This window comes from Lemur catta, chromosome 5 (genome assembly GCF_020740605.2).
Source record: "Lemur catta isolate mLemCat1 chromosome 5, mLemCat1.pri, whole genome shotgun sequence".
Lineage (NCBI taxonomy): Eukaryota > Metazoa > Chordata > Mammalia > Primates > Lemuridae > Lemur > Lemur catta.
The window spans coordinates 30,148,952-30,173,775 of NC_059132.1; the positions used below are offsets into that span (position 1 = coordinate 30,148,952).

General features: G+C 57.0%; 1 protein-coding gene across 10 annotated transcripts in view; it reads right to left on the bottom strand.

Annotated features, from left to right (window-relative positions):
• The window catches only part of SYNPO (synaptopodin), a 36,991-nt gene that overhangs the window by 6,480 nt on the left and 5,687 nt on the right, over positions 1-24,824 (bottom strand). Inside the window, exons 1-2 of one of the 10 annotated variants that reach the window (XM_045551373.1) lie at positions 24,178-24,405; positions 1,323-3,706 (exon numbers count right to left, since the gene is read on the bottom strand). In XM_045551373.1, coding sequence (XP_045407329.1) covers positions 1,323-3,374 — 2,052 coding nt within the window. In that variant the 5' untranslated portion in view covers positions 3,375-3,706; positions 24,178-24,405. The other 9 variants (XM_045551376.1, XM_045551378.1, XM_045551372.1 and 6 more) reach the window with 9 other exon arrangements.

Sequence of the window (24,824 nt, forward strand, 5' to 3'; positions counted from 1 at the left end):
CCTTCCCCAGAGCTGCTGTGCCGGGCCTCAGCCCTTGCCATGCTCCCACGGTCTCAGGTGATCCAGAGCATCCCAGCCCAAGCGGCTCATCCCTGGTCTCCTGCGGCATCTCATCCCAGCCACACCCTCGCCAGGTCACCCTCACAGACATCTAACCCCATCTGTCCTTTGGCAGCAGCCCATTTCCTTTCCCTCTCTTCCCAGGGGACTGTCTTGTCACTTACAAGGCCTTTCTCCCAAAGCACCAGCCTATCTCAATCCTCACAGACTGTCACAGCTAGAAGGACCCTCATTATATAAATGAGAAAACCAAGGCCTAAGAAGGAGAGTGACTTGGCCAAGGTCACATAGCAAATGGGAGGCTGAGATGGGACAAGAACCCTCCTCCCCTGCCTCTCTCCCTGGGGCCTGTTCCACTGCACTGCGGTGGCTTCTTTGAGTCAGGCAGATCTTGGCTGAGGTTGAAGCCAAAACCACCAGTGGATACGTAGCTAGGGCCGCCCTCTTAGCAGCACACCACATCTGCACAGCCTTCTGCGGGGCTCTCCTCTCGGGGGTTCCCCTGGGACGTCCCCCGCCCAGGACAATGAGGGCAAGCCAGGCGGAACCAGGACTGAGGTCTGGGCCCAGGAGTCTCCCTAAAGCGGAGCCGGGTCTTGGAGAGGGAGGAAGAGAAGCATCAGACAGCAGTGGTGGGCTGAGTCCGCAGCCCGCGGAAGGACCAGGAGGGCAGCAGAGGCGGAGGCAAGGCTAAGCTCTCTGGTGCAGCGGAGAGGTGTCCAGAAGGCAGAGGTGGAAGAGACAGGCCCGTGGAGGTGAGAATCCAGCAGCAGGAAGAGAGATGCCAGGAGCTGGGGCCTCATGAGGGGTCCCGCTGGGACAGCTGATTCCACAGGCACCGGCAGGCTCTTTCTGCTCCGGAAGTCCCTGGTGGGATCCCCTGCTAGGCCACTCCCAGCAAGACGCTGGCATCCGACTCAGCATCCCTACAGCTCACGAAGGCCAGAAGCAGCCCTTATCCTCCTCGGGGCCTGCCAAGGGGGCTCTCTCTCCATGGCCCTCCTCCCTGCTCAGACATGGAGTCCAACCCCCCGGGAGTAGAGAAGGGGCAGCCGCACTCAGAGGAGAGGCACTCGCCCAAGGTCACAAAGCCAGCTGGTGGCAGCATCCGACCTTGAGCCTCGGACTCCCTGTTCTCCTCACTCAGCTCTGTGCCATTTCCTGCCACATCTGCTCTCCATCCAGCCCTCAGGGAGGGGGCCTTGACTGGCAGCGGGACCCCTGTGGGTCCATTACTTGAAGCAGAAGGAGGGCTTCCACACCTGAGCCTCGATCCCGGCGTTCCGGGTGGAGAAGGAGGGCCTGGGGGCCTGCTTGGCTCGGGGAGGCCACGCCCTGGAGGGAGACACGGGGGAGATGTCACCGCTGTAGGGAGGGCTCACGGCAGTGGGCTGGAGGCCGTCCTGGCCAGGTGAGGTGCAGAGGCCCAGGGAGGAGCGGGACGGCCGAGGCAGGGCAGGCGACGGAGGGAGACCCTTGGGCAGGCTGGGCGCCAGGTCCAGGGAGCTGGGCTTGGCGGGCGAGGCGGCTCTGGGCGAGGCGGCTCTGGGCGAGGCGGCTCTGGGCAGGGGCTTGGCAGGCTCCTTGATGGGCGAGAGGACAAAGAGCGAGGGCCGCAGCTGGTACGGCTGCTGCTGCTTGGTGGGCTCTGGGCGCAGGACCCCGTTCTCAGGCAGGTACCCATGGTAGAGGGAGGCAGGCGGGGTCCGGGCTGGGCTTCGGGAGGCCACTCGGAAGCCCCCGGGGGCGTTAGTGGAGTATTTCCAGGATGAAGGCAGGGACATGGTGGGTGAAGGGCAGCGGGCCAGCTCCGTGGGGCCTGAAGACTCGATGACATATTTCTCCATCCGTGACTGGCGGCGGGCATAGAGCTCAGCCCCCTTCCCAGAGGCCTCGGAGAGGTTCTGGTTGGGTTTGGGCTTTGGCTTGGCCTGGATGCGGGGCGACTTGAGGCAGGAGGCCCACTCTGGGACGGCCTCCTCAGCTGCTGCAGGGCTGGCCCTGTCCCGAGGTGCTGGCTCCTGCTGGAAGTTGGAGGCCTCGGCCCCCAGCGCGAAGGGCTCTTCCTCCACGCCCACCTCCCCCTGGTCCCTCTGCCTCCGCTTCTCATCGGCCGTCTGTACCAGATCCAGCAGGTCTGGATTTGGGGTCACCTTGGGCTTCTCCACGAAGGTGAACATGGCTTTGCGGCTGCCCCGGCGGGCCATCGACTCCTCCAGAATGCCCGTCTTGCTGGCAGGAACCGCCTGGCCCTTCAGATGAGAAGGCCTGGGGTCAGAGCTGGGGTACAGGGCGGAATAAGACGGCGGGGACCGGACCCGGGAAGCCAGAGGGGCTGTGGACAAAGTCTCAGCGTAGGTGGGGGGCGGGGCGAAGTTCCCCACAGGGCGTCTCTCTGAGGCTGGGCTGCGCTGCCCCACCAGCCTCCTCTCCACCATGGGGCTGTGCGACATCACGTGCCTCTGTGGCCGGGGGCTCCGGTCTGCCACACTGGGGGGCTGGGGGACCGAGGCCTTCTCCCCAAGATGTCGTCTCTCTATCATGGGGCTCCGCTCCATCTGGCTGGTGCCCCCTGGCGTCTGCATCCCAAAAGGCCTGGCCGTCCTGTTGACCACCGAGGGGGGCTTGGCCAGGGTGAAGTGGACCTCACTGTACACCTTGGTGGGCGTGGTGGCGGTTGCCCGCCCAGACATCTCTTGTTCTGACACCACTAGGGTATGGGGCTGGACGTCGATGAGGAGGGAGCTAGACATGAAATCTGGGGCTGGGGCCCCGGCGCTGGGAAGGAGAGTAGCTTCCCTGGAGAAGGTGCTGGTGGTGGCAGGTGGAGTCGACACCTTGTCAATTAGGAGGGTGCTGGATCTCACCTCCGGACCTGGCCCCTGGGCTTGCCCATCGGCACACAGGGTGCTGGGTTTGGCATCTGGCACTGTGCCGTTCGGCGGGAGATGGGCCTCTGAGGAATTCTGCTGGGCGCTAGCAAGAGGCAGGCTCTGCGGGACGACAGTCGCCGGTGGGTTCTGATTGACATCGGTGGCTGGCAGGTTGTGGCTGCTGTTAGAAGCTGGTGTGGTGAGTGTGGCACTGGGCGAGGGAAGGTTCTGGTTGACATCTGCGGCTGGGCTGTGGACCTCCGCCGGAGGTGGGGTCGGTGGGGACTGCTGGGCCTCCCGGTTCTGGGACAGGTGGAGCCCATTGGCTGTCAGCAGGGCTGCGTTCTCCTTTAGATACACCACCAGCGGTACCTCCTCCTCCTCACTGGCCACCCGCTCCAGGTGCCGCAGCAAGCTGGCCTCCTCTGAGTAGCCCTCCATGCTGTGACCAGGGACCCCTCTGCCGGGGCTCTGGGGTTTGGGGTGCCTTGGAGGGCCTGGCTCAGGCAGTGAGGTGGGACTCAGGCTGAGCCCTGGGGCATGGCCTGGGGGGCTCGCAGGGAGCACTCTGAGGGACTCCTGGCTGGGCTTCGGTCCCCTCTGGCCGTGGCTCTCCAAGGTGAACTCGTTCACCCTCTGCCGGCGCCTGTTGAATAGCTGGACGCCACGGGAATTGGAGCTGGGAGGGGTGGTCAGCTGGGCTGCAATCTGCCGGCTCCGCGCCTTGGCCTCCTTCAGGTCCTTCTCGGAGAGGCTAGTGCTCCGGCCCAACGCTGCAGAGAGGTACAGAGGCCCGGTTAGCAATGGGAATGCAGTGCCACAGGGGTGCACAGACAGACAGACGGGCAGCTGGGCCCCTCCTACCCGGGATCCTTTCCTTTGGAATTTGACCTTTACTCACTATTTCCTAGAATCAGCTCTCCTCGTAAAGATCCCCGACTCCCTTCATGGCCCAACTCAAATGCCACCACCTCTGTGAAGCCTTTCCTGATTATCCGTTCAGGATTAACTGGTCCTTCATTGGGCTCCCGCTGAAAGTTGTTGCTATGGCACTTTACCAAACTGAGTATGAGCACCTCACCATGGAAATCCAGGCCCACTCCATCTCCAACTCATCCTCCACGACCCTTCTCCCCTCTCACTAGGCTCTGCCACATCAGCTTTCTTTTTGTTCCTTGAGCATGCCAAGTATGTTCCTGCCCCAGGGCCTTTGTACTTGCTGTTTCCTGTGCTTGGAATAATCTTTTCCAGGTGGCATTCCATGTTGGTTCCTTTCAGCTGCTTAGGTCTCAGCTGGAATGTCACCTCTCTGGAAGGGCCTTCCCTTCTTCTATCCCATCTCTTTATTTTCTTCATAGCATACACCACAATTTGAAACGATCTCTTTATGTTTCCTTGTTTATTACCTGTCTCCTCGGCTAGAGCATAGCTCTAAGAGGGCAATGACCTTGCTTGACTTGTTTACCACTCTAATCTCGGCCCCCAGAACGGTGCCTGGCCTACCGTGGGCCCTTGGTAGACATGACTGAATCCACGAATGAACCCCCATAGCATTTGCTATGTGCCTTTCTTAGGGCCCTTTATACTTTCAAACTTACAGTAGTTTCCTTTGATTTCATAAAAAGATGCCACTGACACTTTCCCATTTTAGAACAGGTAATACGTTCACATGGTCTAAATATAAAAACATAAAAAGGTATGCAGTGAAAAGGATCCGTCCTTTCCTGGCTGCTCCACCCCACAGTCAGGTAACCCCTGTTGTTAGTTTCTTCTATATCCTTCCAGAATTTCTTCCCATCTTTATTTAACAATCATTTAAAAAATTCACATATTTTAACACCAGAAAAGTAATAAATTGGGCTAATTTCAGCAGTGCCTACACTAGAACATTGCATTCTTTCACCTTATCCTCGTAAGAACTCTCTGAGACAAGCATTACTTGCCCATGTTTTACAGAAGAGGAAACTGAGGTTCAGAGACTTATAAGTAACTGGCCGAAGGTCACACAGCTAGAGGTGGCAAAGCTGGAATCAGAATAAGTTCCCTCTGGGTCCGCAGCCCATGCTCAAGCTGTCTGCTCATCCCAAAGGGTACCTTTGGGACATATGGTGGGACAGAATCAGCAGGGGGTTGGGGATCAGGCTGGGGTCAGTCCCCTGTTAATCTGTAAGTTCACTGCAGGCAACCATTTCTCTTTCTAGCCCCAGTGCCTGGCTGGCACACAGCTGGTGCTCAATTTATACTTGTTGAATAATAAATGAACAAATGAACCGACAGACAGATGGAGGGACCAGCCTGTGGCCAGGGTCAGGAGCTCAGTCAGCGGCTGAGAACATTCCTCCCCCCCTCCCCCTTCTCCTCCCTACTGTGGGAAGCTAATTAGTTCTTGAGGAATCTGACCCTGCCCTCCTCCCACCTTGCCCTCATTAGCGCTGGCCATGACATGCTGAGGAGGTCTCCAGGGACAGTCTTTCTAGGCATCTTGCCAGTCGTGAGGCTCAGAATTCATGGACTCCCAGAGCTGGAAGAACCCTCATAGAGGCCCTATTTCACCACCACCCCATTTTATAGGTGGGGAAACTGAGGTCCAGAGAGTAGCCCAGGGTGGAGCCTGCTGACCCCCACCCTGGAGCCGGCAGGGAGGCCCGCACAGAGCAGAGGAGCTGCAGACAGCAGCTTCACGGGGACCAGGCCAAGCAGCCACAGGTTTTCTGGCACCAACCTCCTTTTTCCCACCTGCCATCAGGGCTGGCTTTCCCCCCACCTGTTAGAAACAGTTCAAGCACACAGCCCACCCTACCCACCCATGACACCTGCTGCACCTGGTGAGACTCCTCTCCCGCCCGGATCACCCCCTCTGTGAAAGATGAAGGATTTACCCAGGCTGTTCCCCTGCGGGGGGCCTAACTAGGAGATAGCCGGCCACATGGGAGGGCCCTGAGGGCTTGCTCAGCTCCTGCGGAGTCCACCTCCTCTGCTCTGCTTAGAAACCAGGCCTCCTGGCCTGAAGCCAATCTCTGCCATCAGCTAGCTGTGTGACCCTGGCAAGCTACTGTACCTCTCAGAGCCATAGCCGCCTCAACTGACAAGGGGGTAAGGCAGTTGACATTAGGTTTGGGAGGCCACAATGAGGTCATGAATGCCAGTGGCTTATTGCCACCAAGGCCAGGTAGACAGGCAGAAGGCTCATGCTCCCCTGGGATAAACTGGTCGTCCCACTCTACTCCCTGGAAGGAGTCAGATCTTCTAGCAAAGGAGGTGCACTGCGTAGATCAGGGTCCTGAAGGTCAAACAGCAGGGGTTCCAGAGTTGTGGGGAGGCAGAGCTTATTGCCCCAAACCTCAGAATCTCACAGGTAGCTGCCAATGAGTCCAACCCCCACCCAATCTTGTGTCCCCAAAACCATGTCCCTGAGTGTGCAAGCCTCTGCTTACATACTCATCCGACACGAACTCACTACCCCAGGAGGTGCCTCCACTAATTAACATTCCTCAGCTATGAAGTTGCTCCTCATACTAACTTTCATCCACTTCTTGATGTGGTTCTGCCCCCCGGGGCTACACAGATAAAAAGTGGTCTCTTTCCAGGCTGACAGTCCTGCAGAGATTTGCAGATACAAATCGTATCCCCACAGGACACGGTCAGGATAACCATCCCTCGTCCTGCCAGGGTTTCTCCTGACGCAGCTGCAGCAATAGTAGCTAACAACGACTGTGCGCTTACTGGATACCTGCACTTCACAAATATTACTTAATTCCCCAAACAACCCTACAAAGCACAGTGTATTATTATGCACATTTTATTCATGAGAAAAACAAGGCTCAGAGAGGTAAAGTGAGCAGCCCGAGGTCACAGAGCCAGAACGGAGTAGAGCCAGGTTCACACCTGCCACTACATGAGTGCAGAGTTCCGGGCTCCTGCCTGGCCGGCTCCCACGCTGTGAGGCTCATAGAAGGTCCCCATGTTTGAATGACCCAGAACTCTCAATGTCCCTGCATTTTTCTGCTTTACTCCTTACCTTTCTGTTTCAGTCCCATCCCCAGGCTGGCTAAAAAAGACAATGGGTTTAGAAAATCCCCAGCTGTCAGAGTGTGAAAGGCCCTCTGAGATGAGCTGGGCTGGGAGGCTCGGTGAGGGAGGAGGTCACAGAGGAGGACGTGGGCCGAGGACCCAGGTCTGCTGGCTCCCAGCTGGGCTCCCAGCCTGGGCTGCGCTGCTGACCCTCCGCCAACACCTCTCTGAGCTCGGAACCATCCCTAAGCTACTGTTCTGGGACAAGAGGAACAGCAGACAAGGCCAGGAGGTAAGCGAGCCCTGCCCTCCGAGGAGAGCTCCCACAGCCCCCACCCCAACCCGCAGTGACTCCACAGAAAAGGAATTCGGCAGGAGGTTTGGACCAGACCCAGCCAGCAATCCAGACGATTTTTGCCACCCTATACAAACAAAGCTGGGAGAAGGGGCGGCTTGGCCAATTACAGGCACCCCAGAGTCCGTCCTTTGTGGCAGGGCACCGGGGGAGGCAGCTCCATCTAAAATTCCCCAGACTAGGGAACTGCCACCTCTGGCAATGCCCGAGCCAGCAGGTCCAAGATTGTGCTCCCTGGCACCAGAGAAGCAGAAGATGGCCAAGGGCCAGAGGGACAGGCACCTCACTGAGCCCTCAGTCTGCCTGTCTGTAACCCGCACCTGTGCAGGTCACGATGTACCAAGTCTAAGCCCCTTACCCCCTCCAAGTCTAAGCCCCTGCAGGGCCAGGTTGGGGTGCTGGCCCTTTAAAGAGACAACTTGGGTGTGGGATCAGGAGCCCTGAAGACAGGCCTTCAAGAGAGGAGGGGGAGGGGCAGACACAATGAAGAGCTGCCTGGGCTCAGAAGACCTGGGTCCAACAGGGTCCAACAGGGCAAGTCCCGAAGTGGAGGATGGGGGAGAAGCCCTGGCCCAGCTGTGAGACTGAGGATCGTGATGGCTGCTGCGACCCCGGAGCCCTCGCTGAGGCCCAAGCACAGTGCTGAGGCCCCTGTGCTCCTCAACTCGTTCAGTCCTCACAGCAGCCCCGAGGGAAGTATTGTTATTCTTCCCATTTTGCAGATGAAACCGGCTCTCAGAGAGACCTGCCCAGGGTCACACAACTTGGAAGTGGCAGAGCTGCAATTCAAAACTCAGCAAGTCTGGCTGCTCAGTCCCATCCCTTTACTACTCTGCCTTCCAGACCCGGTCCCAGGAAGGAGGCACCAAGAGGGGCTCCAGTGCTCCTGCAGGACGGTGGGCAGGGCCCTCCACTGCCTCATCTGTGATCATGCTCCTCTGCAGGGCCCTCTCCCCTGGAAACCCAGCTGCCTAGAACAACTCATGCACCCTCCCTTCTTCCTCACAGAAGAGCTGATAAACTCATTCTTACTAAGGTAGAAATGACTGATAGGGCATGAAAGACTAGTTGAGTGGAAAAATCACAAGGTTGGGAGTCAGGAGACCCCAGTTCCAGTTTTGCTCAGGCAGGGACAAGTCCTTTCCGCAACCCATCACCCTCTGCAGGCAGCTGCCTGTTCTGCCCATCACTGGGTCTGTGTGGACCGAGGCTCTGCAGGAGGGAGGGAGGGCAGGGGAAGGGAGGCCACAGCAGAAGGTCGGGACAGGGAGAATTCAAGGAAATGCTTCTTCACACGGCTGCCGTCAATGGGAGTGTCCAGGCCGGGGTGGGTGGCTGGGGTGGGACAGGGAGCCAGGGGTAGGAACAGAGACTGGCTCAAGGCAGCCCATTGTGGCTGCCCGGGAGTCTTGGCAACAGGAAGGGTAAACAGGCTGCGTAAACTGCCCCCCTGGCGAGGTCAGGAAGGAGCCAATGGCTGGCTGGCCGCTGCACAACCTCTGGCGGAGCTGGGGGCAGGAAGATGAAGAGGCCTGAGTAATGGCCTGGCTACCTTGCCAGCCCCTGCCCCACATCCTCCCCACCGAGAGGAGGAAATGACACAGTCTCCGTGCCCTGGGGAGCTCTCCAGCCGGCCAGAGCCACGGTGAGTGCAACCTGACTGAGGCCCGGCAGGCTGCCAGGGCTCCTCTCTGGAGCAGAATAATCCAGGCTCAGGTGGGAAAGACCCCTGGGCAGGAGGGAGGACACAGAAACGGGGCGGGGGGCCCCAGGCCGAGCCCCAGCCTCGCCACCCACAGGCTGGCAGAAGTCACCGTATGCCTCTCCCTTGATGGCCAGAGGGGAGACTGAGATCACAGGGGGGATGCCACATGCCCTAAATCACATACCCCAAGCCGCCAAGGCACCCCTGGGTGCTCCTCTTACTCAGTCCAGCTGGGTCCTCCCTGCAGCCCAGCTTGCCCCAGGCGCTCTCCCCGGCCTGCAGCCTCGGTTCTCAGAGCGCCCGGAAAGGCAGCCAATCGCCTGGCTGACGAAGACAGGAAAATCCCACATCCACAGCAACACGGAGGAGCTGGATATGACTTTTCTCCTCCACAGATGACTCAGCCGGCTCTTTATCAGGAAAACTGATTTTGCAACAGCCTTTTAAATGGCCTCTCCACCCCCAGTCTCTCCCCCGCCAATCTACCCACCCCACACTGCCAGATTCATCTTCCTCCCCCCGGCTCCCCACTCATGCCTCTCTCCTGCTCAGAACCCTCCGCCGCCTCCCCAGGACATGGAGGAACAAGAGGAGAGTCCGCATCCTGGCATTCAAGGCCCCGGGCATCAGGGCCGGCTCAAGAGCGCACGTTACCTTCCCTCTGTGCCCTCGGCAGTGGCGGGGAGAGGTCAGTGGCTCTGGTTCCACAGCTCCCCGGGGGAGCATGGTTTGCACAGACCCCTGCTCCTGGACCCCTGCTCTGTCCAACATCCTCTCCACGTGCCCCAAACCCCAGCCTTCCCACCCAGCTCGAATGCCGCCACCCCCAGCAAAAAGCCTTCCCTGACCCACCAGCGTTGTATCTGCACCGCTCAAGAACTTCATCGCTTTGCATATTACGCATTTTAGTAAAAGTTACCTTTCAGGGGTGCGTTCGCCACATGCCAGGCACCTGACAGGCTTGAGCCAGCAGTACCCTCATCGCCATGTCAGAGGAGAAACTGGCACAGAGTGGTGCGGTGACTTGCTCAAGGTTGCACAGTCAGACAGAGGCAGGGCTGGGATTCAAGCCCAGGCTGGCCCAACACCCCATCCAGGGCCCACGATGTGGGCCACGCCGCCCCCTCCCAATGTTATGCTTTGCAGCAGTCAGGGTCTGGGGCCTATTTTCCCCCAAAGACTGCAAGAGCCTTGAGGGCAGGGGCTCAACTGTGTCACTTGTGTCGTCCTCCCTTCCCCTCCCCCACACCTGCCACAGGTGCTTGCAGAACAACCATAAAGATGACAGTAGCCAACATTCTGGGAGCACCAGATGCTGCCAAGCTAAGGGCTTAACATGTCTTTTCTCATTTGATTCTCACGACGACCCACAAAGAAGGTTCCTTTATCCCTACTTTATGGACGAGGAAAATGAGGCACACAGAACTCATCCCAGGTCTCACAGCCAGCAAGGGGCAGAGCAGAGTTGGGCAGCCTGACTGATCCCAAGCCTGGGGCGCCTTCCTTCTGGAAAGCTCCACCCGCAAAGCCCACTCACTTTCCCCACGCACTGCCCCATGCCCAGCCCAACTGGCGCTTCTTCCAGGAAGCCCTCATCAATCCAACCAGACTCCTAGATCAGTGCTCCTCCCCTGCTCAATCTGGCCCAGAGGCCTCAGAGCAGGAGTGAGGCTCGGATGAAAGAGCAGGTTGAGAAAGTTCAGGAATACAGGGGAAGGAGGCTGGGCCTGGCCAAACTCCTGGTTTCTCTCTCCCTGCTGGCAGTGGGTTGGGACCAGGCAGGGCAGAGATGGAGGGGAAGGGGAAACTAAGGTGAGGGCTCCCACATCAGCCCAGGCCTGACCTGGCCACTACCCTGCAGGCCACAAGCTCTGCTCACCACTGGCTGACCAGGGCCCTGCTGCAGGGTCCCAGCCAGAGGCCCCAGTCCCCCTCCTGCCTGTTCTACTGGCCTAATCGCTAATTTATAAGCAGTAGATTTCCAGAAACTTGGAAACAGTAAACCAGAGAGGCAGCCTGAGCCCTAGGTACACAGCAAACTGGAAGCGGCCGGTACACAGAAAGCCAAGATCAGAGACCAGGCTCCTACCTCCCAGTCCAACCCTGGCATACCAAGCATGCATTCGCCAAGCCCCTCCTGCCTCGTCACCCTCCTCCCAGTCCCCTGGAAGCCTTGGGAGTACAGAAGGGACCATCACACCCCACCCTCCCAAAGAAAACACATAATCCAGGAGACAAAACGGTAGCGAGCCAGGGCAAGGAAGAGCTGGATTCCTCTAAACCTCTGCCAGGGCCAGGGTGGGGCCTGGGTCCCCTCCACTCATCCCAGGGCCTGGCACACTCTGGGCCTTCCAAAGATGCAGTCCTTCCAATTAACCCTGTGCCAGCCTGGGGCCAGGGCTGGTCTCCCTCCTCTCTAAATGCCCCTAGAGCCTGCAGATGCCATTGCCCAGCAGGGGTTCATTACGTGTCCAATAAATAAACTACTGAAGGATGAGCACTCCCAGAATCCAAAGCCTCCCAACTTCACCTTTTCCTCCACCATTCATCCCTGGAGATGAATTTTAGATTTGTCTAGATCCAAGATTCATCTAGATTGTAGACTGGAGAGCTAGAGGGTTGTTTCTGGAGGCGAAGGGGAGAAAAAAGGAGAAAATAACAAGTTTGTGGGCAGAGGGAGATGAAACCTGAAATCACTGTATTAGACCTAAGAGACAGAATCATTCATGAAAAGAAGGGAGAACATAGCCAAAGAGAGAGATGAATTAGGGTGGAGCAGTCCAGGAAGGCTTCCTGGAGGGAGTGACATATGCCCTAGGTCTTGAAAGATAGAGATGAAGAGTCATTCTAAGCAATGAGGACAGCTCAGCAGAGGCTAGAAAGCTCAAAGTCATCCCCACCCCACTCCCCTACCCACCCCATACCCCAAATCAAGACCAGCTGGAGAGAAAGGAACCTTTGAAAGAGGAACACACCCACGGGGCTTGCCCAGGGGCCGGGGGTGGATGCAGTGAGCCAGGCACCGTTCCACAGGAGCTGTGTCCATGGCAAGGCTCATGCCCGGAGACCAGAACACCATGGTATCTGCCCTGGGCCTCTGGGTGGGTTACATAACTGCCCCAGTGCTCGGGCCACAGAGCCAGCCCGGACCCTCCGCCTCCTCCGCCTCTCCTGCCATCTGTCTCGGCTGCTTCCTTCTTATAGAAGAGGCCACTGAAAGCGAAGGCCAGCACCCTGTGGTAAATTCCCCACATTCCTTCCTCACAGAAAAATAAATAACCACTGGAGAAAAAAACGCAGGAGGAATGATAATGACGGCCCAAGCGCTGGAGTCACAGCGCACGGGGTAAACAGCAGAGCCAGCGAGCGCTGTCCCAGGAAGAGCTTTATTAGCGCTATTTCTAGCCAGGAGGCCTCCGCTCCAGCCTGGGGCTCTGGGACACACAGACCTGCCCCAGCACCTCACGGGTCCCCCAGGCGGTGACAACCCTCTCTGGGTTTCAGGTTCACTCACATCTGCCTAAGACGGCGCTGGGAATCCCTCAGCCCCGGCCTGTGACCACTTGTGCTCCTTTTCATTACTCGAGTGGCTGCTTACTAAGCACTTCTTATGTGCAAGGCACTCGGCTTAAGTATCATTTTTATTGTGTTGTTTTATTTTATCCTCACAAGCTGTGAGGTAGGGAGTGCCAGTTATTCCCGTTTTACAGATGAGGAAACTGAGGCTCAAAAAGGTTTCGTGATTGGCCAAGGTTATCTGGCCAGGGAGCAGACTGTGGGTTTCCAGCCCTACCTCTTGCTCCCAAACCCATTCAGCCCGTCTGGTCCCCGGCAGACAGCCCTCCTTTGCCAAATCCAATCCGAGGGGCTCAACAGGGCATCCCGTTCAACTTGCTGGGCTGCCTTTAGTCAATCCCTTCACCTCTCTGAGTCTCAACTCGCTCATCAGTAAAACTGGGATGATAACATCTGCCGAGCAAATGAGATGCAGAAATGACATAAAGTACAAAGCACTGTCACACCTGGCGGGGGGCGGGGGGTTTAACTGCAGGCTTTGGCACAAACCCCCCTCTGCAGAACTCCATCAGGCTGGGGCTCTGTCTCTCTCTCTCTCTTCACCAGCCCTCTCTGGGTCTGGTCTCCCTTCTGCTCACAACAGGCACAGCCCAAGCCCATCACCCCCCACCCCCACATCCTCCCTGCACAGGGGATCCCAGTGTCACCTCTAGCCACTGTGCTGCAGCAGCGAGAACCGGGTGTGAACCCCAGGCCCCCCAGAGGAGGGCACCATGGCTCTGGGGTGCTGGAGGCTGCTGACCCTGCCATGCCCCCCACCCCCACCATTCATCCCTTGCCAGGTGTGTCTGGCCCCTCTAGCAGGAGTCTCCTGCCAGAGGAGAGGCTGAATCCTCCAGTCCTGCCCTCCCCTTTTCCACAAACTACAAAAGAAAAGAAGATGGGGTGGGGGGAAATCAGAAAATTTAGATTCAGGCAGGGTCTGTCCTGTCACCATTTGGGTGAGACATTGAACGAATCCCTGACCCTCTTCGGGCCTCAGTTTGTCTATCTGTTCAAAGGAGAGACTGGACTGGATCATTGATTCTCAGAGTGTGGCACGCCCACAGCTCTAGTGGAAGCAGAGAGGATTTTGGAGGTACCCTGATATTTAAAATCTTAATAGTTATGTAAATTTCAAATGTTCACTGGAAAAGGGGTATAATAAACACACCAAACCTATGATCTCAGGTATATTACTGCTTAGGGGAAGGCTAAAGTAGATATTTCAGTAACAAAATTAGACAACTTAAAGAAAAGTAAGTATAGGTGGCGCATGCATTCATTCATTCAACCAGTATTTATTGCGCACGAACTAAGGGCCAGGCACTGTTCACAGCCATGAAGAGAAACCGATAAAAATCTCTGCTTGCATTCCAGCGGGGGAGCAAGATAATATATGCACAAGTCAGTCAGATGGTAAACGCTATAGGGAAAAGTAAAGCAGGGACCAGAGCTATACGCATTGCATAAGGTGGGGAGTGGTTTGCAAAGGTAACCATGGCAATCAAAGTCATCCTCACTGAGAAGCACATCTGAGCAAAGAAGTGAGGAAGGTGAAGGGGTGAGGCGTATGCATGTCTAGGGGAAAAGTGGCCAGGCAGAGGGAATAGCCAGTGCTAAGGTCCTGGGGCAGGCTCTTGCCTAGCAGGTTTGAGGATGGTGCATGTAATGTGGAGGTGGGACATGAATAAAGAAAGTGGAGGCCAGGCACGGTGGCTCACGCCTGTAATCCTAGCACTCTGGGAGGCTGAGGCAGGTGGATCGCTCGAGGTCAGGAGTTCAAGACCAGCCTGAGCAAGAGCAAGACCCCGTCTCTACTAAAAATAGAAAGAAATGATCTGGCCAACTAAAAATATATATAGAAAAAATTAGCTGGGCATGGTGGCGCATGCCTGTAGTCCCAGCTACTGGGGAGGCTGAGGCAGGAGGATCGCTTAAGCCCAGGAGTTTGTGGTCGCTGTGAGCTAGGCTGATGCCATGGCACTCACTCTAGCCCAGGCAACAGAGCAAGACTCTGTCTCAAAAAAAAAAAAAAAAAAAGAAAGTGGGTTCTCTAATGGCCCTTCTACCTCTGACCTTAGAGATTTCAGGGATCTGCGTTGCAGCCGTTTGCATACACACACACACACACACACACACACACACACACACACACACCCCTGCAACATACACATTCTCAATAGCCTCTTAGTGCTGGCAAGGCTTCAGCAGGCAGCAGCACATCCTCCTCTGCACATATGCCCACACACAGAGGTGCTGTTGCTTCTAACCCGCACTGCACAGAGCAGAGCATGCGCAGGCATGCGTGCACCCCCAGAGAGGGGGCAGGAGATGCACACGAATGTGTGCACACTGAACACCCGCAGGCACACGGTACTTGTGTGGAAGACTGGCATGGTGGATGTGCATCAGGTACACACCTTGTGGGAGCGTGCGCGTCTCCCTCCTGCCAGGCTGCCCTGTCTTCGGGTAACAGTCACTGGTCAACCCTTGCCTCGAGGGTACAGCCACTGGAGAATGGCAAATGCACCAATGGTGTGGTTTCCGATTCACTTCTCCGATATCTCTGCCCCTCAGTCATAGTCTCCCTTTCCCAGGGGTACATTAAAATCCGCCACCTGATGCTCGAATGTCCCAGGGGATCTTGTTGCTGTGGACAATGTCCCCCATCCACCCCTACTGCACTTAAACAGGATAAGCCACGTGAAATGCCTAGCACAGCACGGTACACTTTAGCGCCACTCCCAGCATCCTCACGCGTCGCCGCCGTCCCCAGCTTCACCCTTCCAGGGGGCCGGGGTGCTGGGGGGCAGCCCTAGAGTAGAAGGAAAGAACCAGGCCCGGAGCTGGAGGCCTGGATTTTAGTCTCAACCTGGTCTCCAGCTCAATGCGAGGCCTCAGGCAAATCTCTTCTCCTCTCTGGCTGAGATCAGGAACTCACAGGTGCCTCAGAATCCCTCAGGGCATGTGGTCAAAATGCAGATTCCAGGGCTCACCTCCTACCCGGGGCCCACAAAATACACGCTTTAACAGGCTCCCTAGGGGTTCTGATGCACAGCCAGCTCGGGGACCCACTAGGATTTAAAGCCCATGATGTTATAAATAAGTTTATAAATTAATACATAGGAAAATGCTGGAATGTATTCTGGCACATAATAAGAGTCTAATAAAATATATTTATATGCATAATTATACATAGTAATTATAAACCATCCCTTAAATATGCACAGCACTTTTATAGTTCTCTTAGCACTCTTCATTCATCAGAGATAGAGGCTGAGCAGGGACCGTTACACCATTTTACAGACTAAAAAAGTGAGGCAGAGAAAGGCCAAGGGACCTGGCCAGGATCTCACTGCATGCGGGGCTTTGGCTTCCAGCCAGACACCTTGGCACGGCCTCGTGAGATGTGCTGCCTCGAGGTCTCCTCTGCTCATCCCATATGGTTTTGACTTCTAGCCCACGGTGTAGCCGTCCTTCAATTCCAGGTTCATGGAAACTCTGGATACACACGACTTCTCAAGTAATTCGGGGCTCACAGAGAATGGGACAACGTCAACCAGTTTAGTTTCCTTCCAGCCATAAGGTCCCTCTCACTGGGCAGTGCAGGGGGTTCCCAAAGCCTTAACGCTACATGCTACCATTTAATCTAAAATGGTCGCTTTTGCAGCAAAAGAAGGGTAGGAAAAAAATAATACATAAAATAAATAAAGAAAATGGTCATTTTGTTCTAGCCAATCTGAGTTCAGTCTGATCGCTGGCTACGATGAGCCTCAGCAAGCCTTGTATATGCGGAGCCTCTGTTTCCTCCTCTAAAATGGTCTCTAAATTCCTACCCTGCTGGGTGACAGTGGGGATCGGCTCCCACATGTGCAAATGCCTGGCACCTATGCTATGGCACATCAACTCTCTGGCTAAAGTGTGAGCTCCTAGAAGGCAGGAACCCTGTTTCAGCCATCCATGCACCCACACCTTCTGCATGTAACATGCGCTCAATAAATATGGGCTCAACCAATGACGACATGAAGCGACATGGCCCAAGCAGCTCTCTCCTAGTCCTAAGTGACCGTTGCATTTCATGATCCATTTCTCAGCTTGAGGGTGAGGGGCCCTGAGCTGGGATAGTCAGGGCCACAAGGGATGGGTTCCGGGTCCTGGGAAGTTGCCCTCCTGTCTGCACAAAGTGGACCGCCTGCCATGGCTGTGACAAAGGCCACGCTGGGAGGGGCATGTTCTGGGAGCTCTGGGTGTAATCCTGTTGACTCAGAGGCATAAATAATGCACTAATATGTTCTCTTCTCACCACCATGTCATGCTAAGAATAGCACCAGCTACTCTTTCAGGGATTCCAGAGGGAAGAGGGCAGGGCACCAAGATGGGGACAAGCAAGGAAAGACGTCACTAGGCTGAGGACTGTCAAGCACCCTCGCCCAGCCCCCCTTTCCAAACCCATAAGACAGAAGACCCTGGAGGTCAGAGCCGAACCCCACCTGCTCAGGAGTTCTCAAGGGGTAAAGGAGGGGCCTGAGAAGACGGCCCCCCTCCGCCAGGCCGCTGCATCTTTTCCTCCTCCCTTCTGAACCCATCCTAACAAAGCCGTTACCCCTCCCCACTCCTCCCCCTCCTTGTTCGTGGGATGAATAAACATAGAATGGGTGGGTCCCCCCTTATGTGTTTTTTATGTAAAATTTTGGAGAAGAAAGAAGATTCTATAGAAAATTTTTTTTTTAAGTTTAAAAATGACTGACCTAGAACAATGCTTCTCATACTTTAAAGTACATAGAAATGACTCAGGGATGTTGTTAAAATGCACATTCTGATCCAGGAGGTCTGGGGTGGGGCCAGAGATTCTGCATTTCTCACAAGCTTTTGAGTGATGCTGACACTGCATCCATGGGCCATACTGAGTACAGAAAAACCAGAGTATTTCCCTACAGTACAGGTAGGGAAACTGAGGCCCAGAGAGGAAAAGGGATGCACCAAGAGCATATAGCAGAGCTGGGCTCAGAACACAAGCCTCCTGACTGCCATCCCAGGGCTTTGGCCCCAGAGAGCTTTGGTGCCTGGCGTGGCACAGGGGACAGGCAGTGGGAGTAGGTCCAGGGACAGGCTTTCCTTTAGCCAAAAAAAGCTAACTTCTGGGGTGCACAGACTCCCACAAGGAATAAGAGGCAATAAGGATTCACCTGCACAGAGGTGCTCAGCTTGAGTGACTGCAACCTCCTGCCCAAGAACGTGCCCTCCCTAGCTTGCATCTGAGGCCTGCGGACCATCACAACCCCCCTTGCAGGCAGGATGCAGCAAATGAGATCCAGGAAGAGGACTCTGCCTTCAGTCATCCCATGACGGCTGGAGGAGGTAGAGGGGCCTGTGGATAGCACTCGCAGCCAAGGGAAAGAGGAAAAGAAAGGAGACAGGACTAGCCTCCCAGACCCGCACAGGATTGCTCCTCCTTCCTAGGATCTGCCTCAACCCCTTGGCAGGCTCCAGGCCTTGCACGAGCAGTCCCACGGCCCCAGGACCCCATGCAGTGGCTCCCCTTGCGGCGCTTCACCCTCCCTAGGCTGCAGCCATGCTGGCCCTCCTTCGTGAGCTCAGACAACGCGCCAAGCACCTCTCACCTCAGGGCCTTTGCACGAGCTGCTCTTTCCCCTAGAGCCCCTTCTTCATGTACCCTCAGTTGCGCCTTCTCACTACGCTCCTCACCCCCTGCTCACAGGGCTCACGGGCCCTTCCCCACCCTCGGAGGCCACACTCCCCCACCACAGCACCCTCTACCTCTCCTCCAGGCTCTCGTCAGATTTTTAATTCCATCCGTTTTGTTTTAACATCAGCCTGCCCTGGCCCCACAGAGCAGGGACCTTGGCTGTGTCCGTGCCCCCGTGCCTAGGTCACTGCTGGGCGATGTTGACTGAGTGAAAGAACAAATGAATAAAACACTGCTCGCTGTACTCCTGCAAAGCCTTCCGCCTCCGTGATTCCATGTGACCCTGCTCACCCAGAGTTGTACAGGACTGGGATTTGCAAGATTATCCGGGCATAGGCCTCTGCTCTGCTACCAGCTGAGTGGCCTTTGTAGTTCGTGTCACCTCCCTGAGTGGGGTCTCCTGCACTGTTTGCCAGGTCTAAATGAGAGAAGAGATCTGGGAGAGGCTTGGAAGCTGTGAAGAGCTCTAATTGACAGCATTCCTCTGTGAATGTTTGAGGCCCAGAGAGGGAAAGGGCCTCATTGAAGGCCACACAGCCACTGTGTACTGATGCCAGACCCCCCTGGCACAGCTTAAAGCCAACGGCTGAGCTTCAGGCCCACCCAAGCTCAGTGAGAGCACCATCTGCCTGGAGCCTGGGCAGGGGTGGAGGAGGGAGAGAAGAGGGTGGCTGGGAGCATCCAGCCTGGGGCCCAGAGCCAGGGTGGGGTGGGCGGAGCCCCCAGCAGGAGACCTGAGTGGGGCCTGGCAGCTGGGCATGAGGGAGCCAACTGGCTTGGGCCGGGCACCGTGGCAGGCTTGCTCTCCATGCGCGTGACAGTCTATTTTTTAATCAGTGCCCTCCCCATCCCCCAACTCCGTGTGCCCTCTCAAAGGGCCCCATATCAGGACTCCTGTCCTGCCTGAGGCTAGGGCCACCTTGGGATTAAGAGGAGGGTCCCCAACGTCCCACCTCCCCTTGGTGCCCACAGCCCTGAAGGCAGAACAGGAGGCCCAGGGATGGAGGGCGTCCTCCTGTCTGTGGGACCTTGGGCTGGTCTCTGGACTCAGTTTCCCCCAACTGTCCAATGATGGGGGCAAGCCAGACTGCATGGGCGTTTATTACAGCTCAGGCACTTGGGATCCACTCAAGCTCCATGGCACTTCCAGCGCCCACTCATCATGCCCTGGCAGAGCCTGCTGTGCCCACAGTGCCCGCAGGGCACACTTGATCCTCCCTGACCTACTCTCAGGGGCATGGGGGAGGGGAAGGAAAGAGGCTGAGCTGGGTCAAGGACCAACCTCAGAGCCCTGAACCTTAGACCCTGTGAGGCTTCTCCTTCCAGGACCATCATGGCAGCGATGATGGGGATCAAAGAGAAATACTGTGTGTTCCTGGACGAGTGGCTTAGCCTCTCTGAGCCTCTGGCACTCCATCTAATGTGGGAGAGACGGTGTTGTACAGCAGTTAAGCATGTAGTTTGGGGGGCCAGACTGCCTGGGTTTGAACCTGGCTACTTACCGGCTGTGTGACTTTAGGAGCTCCCTTAACCAACCTCTCTGTGCCTCAGTTTCCCATCTATAAAATAGTGATAATAACAGTACTTACCTCATGGGGTTGTTGACATGTAAAGAACTTGGAACATTAGTGGCACATAGCAAGTAACAGTAAACAACTATTTTTCAAGAACCGTGGCTTTTATCTGTTGAGTGCTCTTAGACTCCAAGAGATCTTACCCTGGAGGATCAGATGCGAGTGTCTCAGGTCAGCCCACTTTCCTGTCCGAGGGGCTCATCCAGCCAGCCCCTTCCTTGACCTTTGACACCACAGTGTCAGCCCTCCTGCTGGCCCCATGTTTTTGGTGTCTACTGACCACAGGTAGTCCATTTCAGAGCAGTCAGAACTGAAGCCTGAGGCCCAGAGAACCAAACAATTTGCCCAGACCCCTAGCCGGTCAGCTAAGACTGGAGGTTCAAGCACCACTCCTGAGGCTTGGTCCAGGCCCATTTCCACGGTGCTTGTGCCCATTCTCCCACCAGCAAAACCTGTTCCTGGCCACACATCAAAAAGTAATTTATACTGACATATGAGTGAGTTCTGAATGAGAGTCCATCTCCTTAAGGGCTTGCTATTTTAACAGAGATCAAAACACAATAATACTACTAATAAGCAGTAGCTCATTTTTTAAGCATTTATCATCTCATTTAATTTTTGGAACAGCAGTACAAGATAGGGTCTGTTATTGCTTCTACTTTACAGATGAGGGCACAAAAGCCCAGAGAGTTTACATAACATACTTGGGATCTCCCAGCTAGCTAGCCAGGAGGGATCCAGGGGTCCAAGCTCAGAACCTGTGGATTAGCCAGGCAGGAGGCATTCCCGCAGAAAGTCAGGAGTAGACAGAATTTTGCTCCACCCTCAGCAGCCCTGGGAGGCCAGGCAGGGTCGGGTAGGGCAGGGTGTTCACAGGACTATACTACCCTTCCACCAAGTGGAAAAGCTGAAGCTAGGACGGTGGAATTTCAGGCAGCAGCCAGTTGGTAAAGATTTCATTCTGGGGAGAGGGCATATGTAAGCCTCTGGAATTACAGGGCCTGGAGGCTGTTTCCATGTTGACTCCTCCTCTGGCCACGCTAGGTGGCAATTGAGCCCCAACGTCCAGGGACAGTGCACAAAGGACTCTGAGCTCACACACACACCAGCCTAACTCAGCAGAGCCTGTCCACAGGCAGGCCCGGCCACCCCTCTCACCAGATCTCCGGCAGAGCAACTTGGGGTCTGCAGTTTGACGCCCCACAGGATGCAACCTACAAAAAGTGCCCACCCCACCCCAGCCCAGCCCCTAGTTTAGAACATCCTCCCCTGCCAACCAAATCCCTCCCGTTCTTCTAGGCCCCAGTTCCAGATATGCCTCCTCCAGGAAGCCTTGAGCACTCCTTTAAATACCATTCAGGTCTCCGCTCCAAAACCATCTCCTGAGACAGGCCTTCCCTAACTGCTCTCCATCCTAACAGCATGGCTTATGTTTTTCATGGCTCTTTGCCCTTCTGAAACTATTTCGATGATTTATTTGCTCCCCTTTTTCTTGCCTATCTCCCCAGTTAAAATGCAAGCTCCTTAAAGGCAGGGGTCTGTCTTGTTCACTACTATAACCCCAGTGCCTAAGCACCCAATCCCCCTCACTGCCAGCCAGGGACACTAAGGTTCACAGAGGGCAAGGCACTTACCCAACGTCACACAGCAAGTGAGTAGGTGGCAGAGGTTGGCCCGGCACTGCAGCCCAGGGCACGGGCCTGTCACAACCCCTCCCCGTTGACCCTCAGCTGGTCTATCTCGCCCCTGCCTCCTCACTACAGGGGGAGCCAGAGCCTACAGGCCCTCGCCCCGGTGCCCCTATCTGGGCAGCCCTGCCTGCTTCCCCTCAGTCCCTCCCTTCCTGGCACCAGCGGTTCTGATGAGCTCATGTCTGGAAGCCTGGGAGCTGCCCTGAAGGAAAAGGTGCCTCCTGGGCCAGGCCCGGGGCCTGGAGGTGTGTTCAGCCTTGTGGGAGGGCAGCCCTGGCAGGTGGAGGCAGCGTGCTGACCCCTGCCCAGCCGCCTCCCAGAGCCGTGAAGTGGGCTCAGGGAGACACGTCATCCTGGACATGGGGCATGACTAGAGGCAGAGAGGAGATGGAAGGAGGCTCCTGTGCTCCTCCCCTCTCTCCAGATGCTCCACGGTCACCAGCCCCCTCCCACTTACCAAGGAGTTGCTCTTTCCCAAGGAGAGGGGCTCTTGCTGCCCACAGAATCACCCTGTGCAGATAGATCTCTTCCCCTCCTTGGCCTCAGTCTCCCCTACTCTAACATTGGAGATTGGATAAAATGCTGACCGAAGAGGCCCAAGAGCAGCCAGGAACCAGGCACCTGGATGCCACAGGTTTGGTTTTTTTTTTTTCCACCCTAGAGGGGAAGGGGAGTGGAAGGGCCACAGCTGGCTAAGGAGGGAAGGGGTTAAAGGCCTTGTTTTAACCATGTAAATGCTGAGTCCAACCACAGCTTAGTTTAGGTGCTAGTTGGGGGGTGGGAGGGAGCAGTCCCATGACTTGCAAAGTGGGGGCAGGCCTGAAAAGTGGGGGCTGCAATCCAAGCATAGCAGCAGCAAACAATTTGCCTGGGGCAAGTTCTCCGAATGTCAAGCTAGAGTGATACTAGTCAGTCCCCCTGGTACTAATGGAGAAACTGAGGACCAGAACCAACCCAAGATCTCATATGGAGACAGAGGCAGGGGACATTTTCAACTCCCCTGAGGGGTCTCATCTGACTGTCAGAGGTAATATGGTAAGTAGTGGGGGGACCACATCATCAGTTTACATTGGTAGCTGTGACCCTCAGCATGGGACGGGGCCAGGTCTGGGGTTGGTGACAGGGCAGGCTGGCACTGGTAAGACTTCCAATCCCTTGCCCCAGAGCACCCTGGTCCTCTTGATCCGCATCCAGTCTCACCCCCCACAGACTTTCCAACACGACAGGGGGCAGGGCACCCTCTGGCTAGGCCTACAGCCACCACCAGCACTGCTGCCCCCAGTGCAGTTGCCTCCTCAGGGGCCACCCTGCCAACCCTGTCCCCAGGAGCCAGAGAGAGCAAGGGGCTTGCTCCAAGATCACACAGCAAGTCGGTTTGTTGCAGTGCCACCTGCCACTCAGGACAGGGAGGGGAGTGAGCAATGAGGTGCATGCTGCTTCCTACTCAGCTCTTGTCCCTTCTACACAACCTGGGCATGGAAGGCAGGGGGGTCCCTGTCCCCATCCAGAATAAGCTCATAACTTAGGGTGATGCCAGGGGAGGAAAGGACACCTTTTCCTCAGAGTCTTCAAAGAGGTGGTGCCAGGGCCCCGGGGGGAGCCCCCCGATTGCCCAGTGTAGTGCTTAGAAAGAAGCCCCACCCTCCGCTCACTCCGCATCTAGGGCCTCGCTTTTCACCTCGCAGAGGGGGCAACAGCGGGGGCGTCGTGACGCGAAGCCCTCAGGACATTTCCCCTCTCCCCAAGGCGCTCAGGAAAGGCCTTAATTTGCCCCAGGTGGGGCTTGGGCCAGGTGGTCCCGCGATGTGACAGTTTGGTGCCCTGGTGCCCCGCCTGCACGGCCAGCCCCCCGCGCCCCGTGGCCCCACCCGCGGGAAGGGGGTCCGGGCCCAGCACGCTCCGTCCGCCGCCCCCACGGGCGCCCACGTTGGTCAACCGGGCAGAGCCCAGCCTGCCGCTTTCCTGGGTCAAGCCCTTCCGGCTATTCCCAGGGCGCGCTGGGGGGCACAGACCCAGGACTGTTGCCCACCGGGGAGCCCAGGGCTGCCTTGTCCCCTGGTCCGCGGCGGGGAGGGGCGCAAGCGCCGGAGCCCCCGGCAGCCCGAAGAGTAGATTCCCGGTGTCCGGGCGCCCTCCCGCCCCGGAGCTGCTCGACAGCCTCGAGATCCCTCCCTCTCCCCTACAGGTGGGGAAACTGAGGCCCAGGGTGTAGGCGCGGCTTGGCCAAGGTCACCCAGCAAGCTGGGACAGGAGCCCAGAGGTGCCACCTCCTCCCGGGCGCAGGTGGGAGGGGGCGAGGCTCGCGCGGCGCCCGCACCCCTGCCGGGCCGGCGCCCCCCACTCACCTCCGGCCGCCGCGCGCGGTCCCCTAGCTCCCCGGCGCCGCCGCCTCCACACACCTGGCCGCGTCCGTCAGGGCGCCCCGCCCCGAGGTCCCCGTCACCCACGCCCCGCGCCAGGCATCGGCTCCGCGCCCGACGCCCCCTCCCCGCCGCCGCCGCCGCCGCCTGGCCGGCCGCTCGGGGACCGGGACCCGGAGCCGGGAGCGCGGGGCGGGCGGGCCAGCCGCGCTCTGTCGCCTGCTCCCCGGGGCCCTAGCGCCGCCCCGCCCGCCCCGCCCTGGGGGTGCGACTCCCCCCTCACCGGCCCGGCCTCCCGGCTCTAGGCGGGTCCTCCTCTCTCCGTCTGTCCTCCTGCCGGGCCTGACTTTCTGCTGCGCGGTTGTCGGTCTCCCCGTTTCCTTATCATTTTCTGTATCTCTAGGTCCGTCGGTCTGTCCCTAAATCCTTCTGTTTTCTCTCTCACCCAGTTTCTTTGTGTCTCCCTCTCTTTTCTCTATTCTTCCCACTACCCCCTTTTAAATCTGCCTTTGTGATTCTGTCCCCATAACTGACACCACCTCCCACCCCACCCCCTGCCCCCTTTCTTTCCAGACCGGGATGCAGGACTCCCTCAGGCCCGCCTTCACCCCATTTCTCAGCCCCAGTGACTAGAATAACTGTCTCTCTTGGTAGGACTCAGGCAAATGGTGACCGCAGAGAGTTAGCACCTCCCCACCAGCCTGCTGCCATCCCCGGACTTAACTAGTGGGTCAGCAGCAAGGGTGGCGTGCTTTTCACCGAACTAAATGCCGTGCGGACCCAGTCGGCGGAGCCCAGTGGCAGTGGTCGGCTGCGTCACTCTCCCGGGGATGCTGTTAACAGGCCAGATCCCCACATTCCAGCGCCCCCTCCCACGGGGGAGTTGGTGGGCTCAGGACAGGACGCCAGGCGTCAGGACTGATGCCAAGT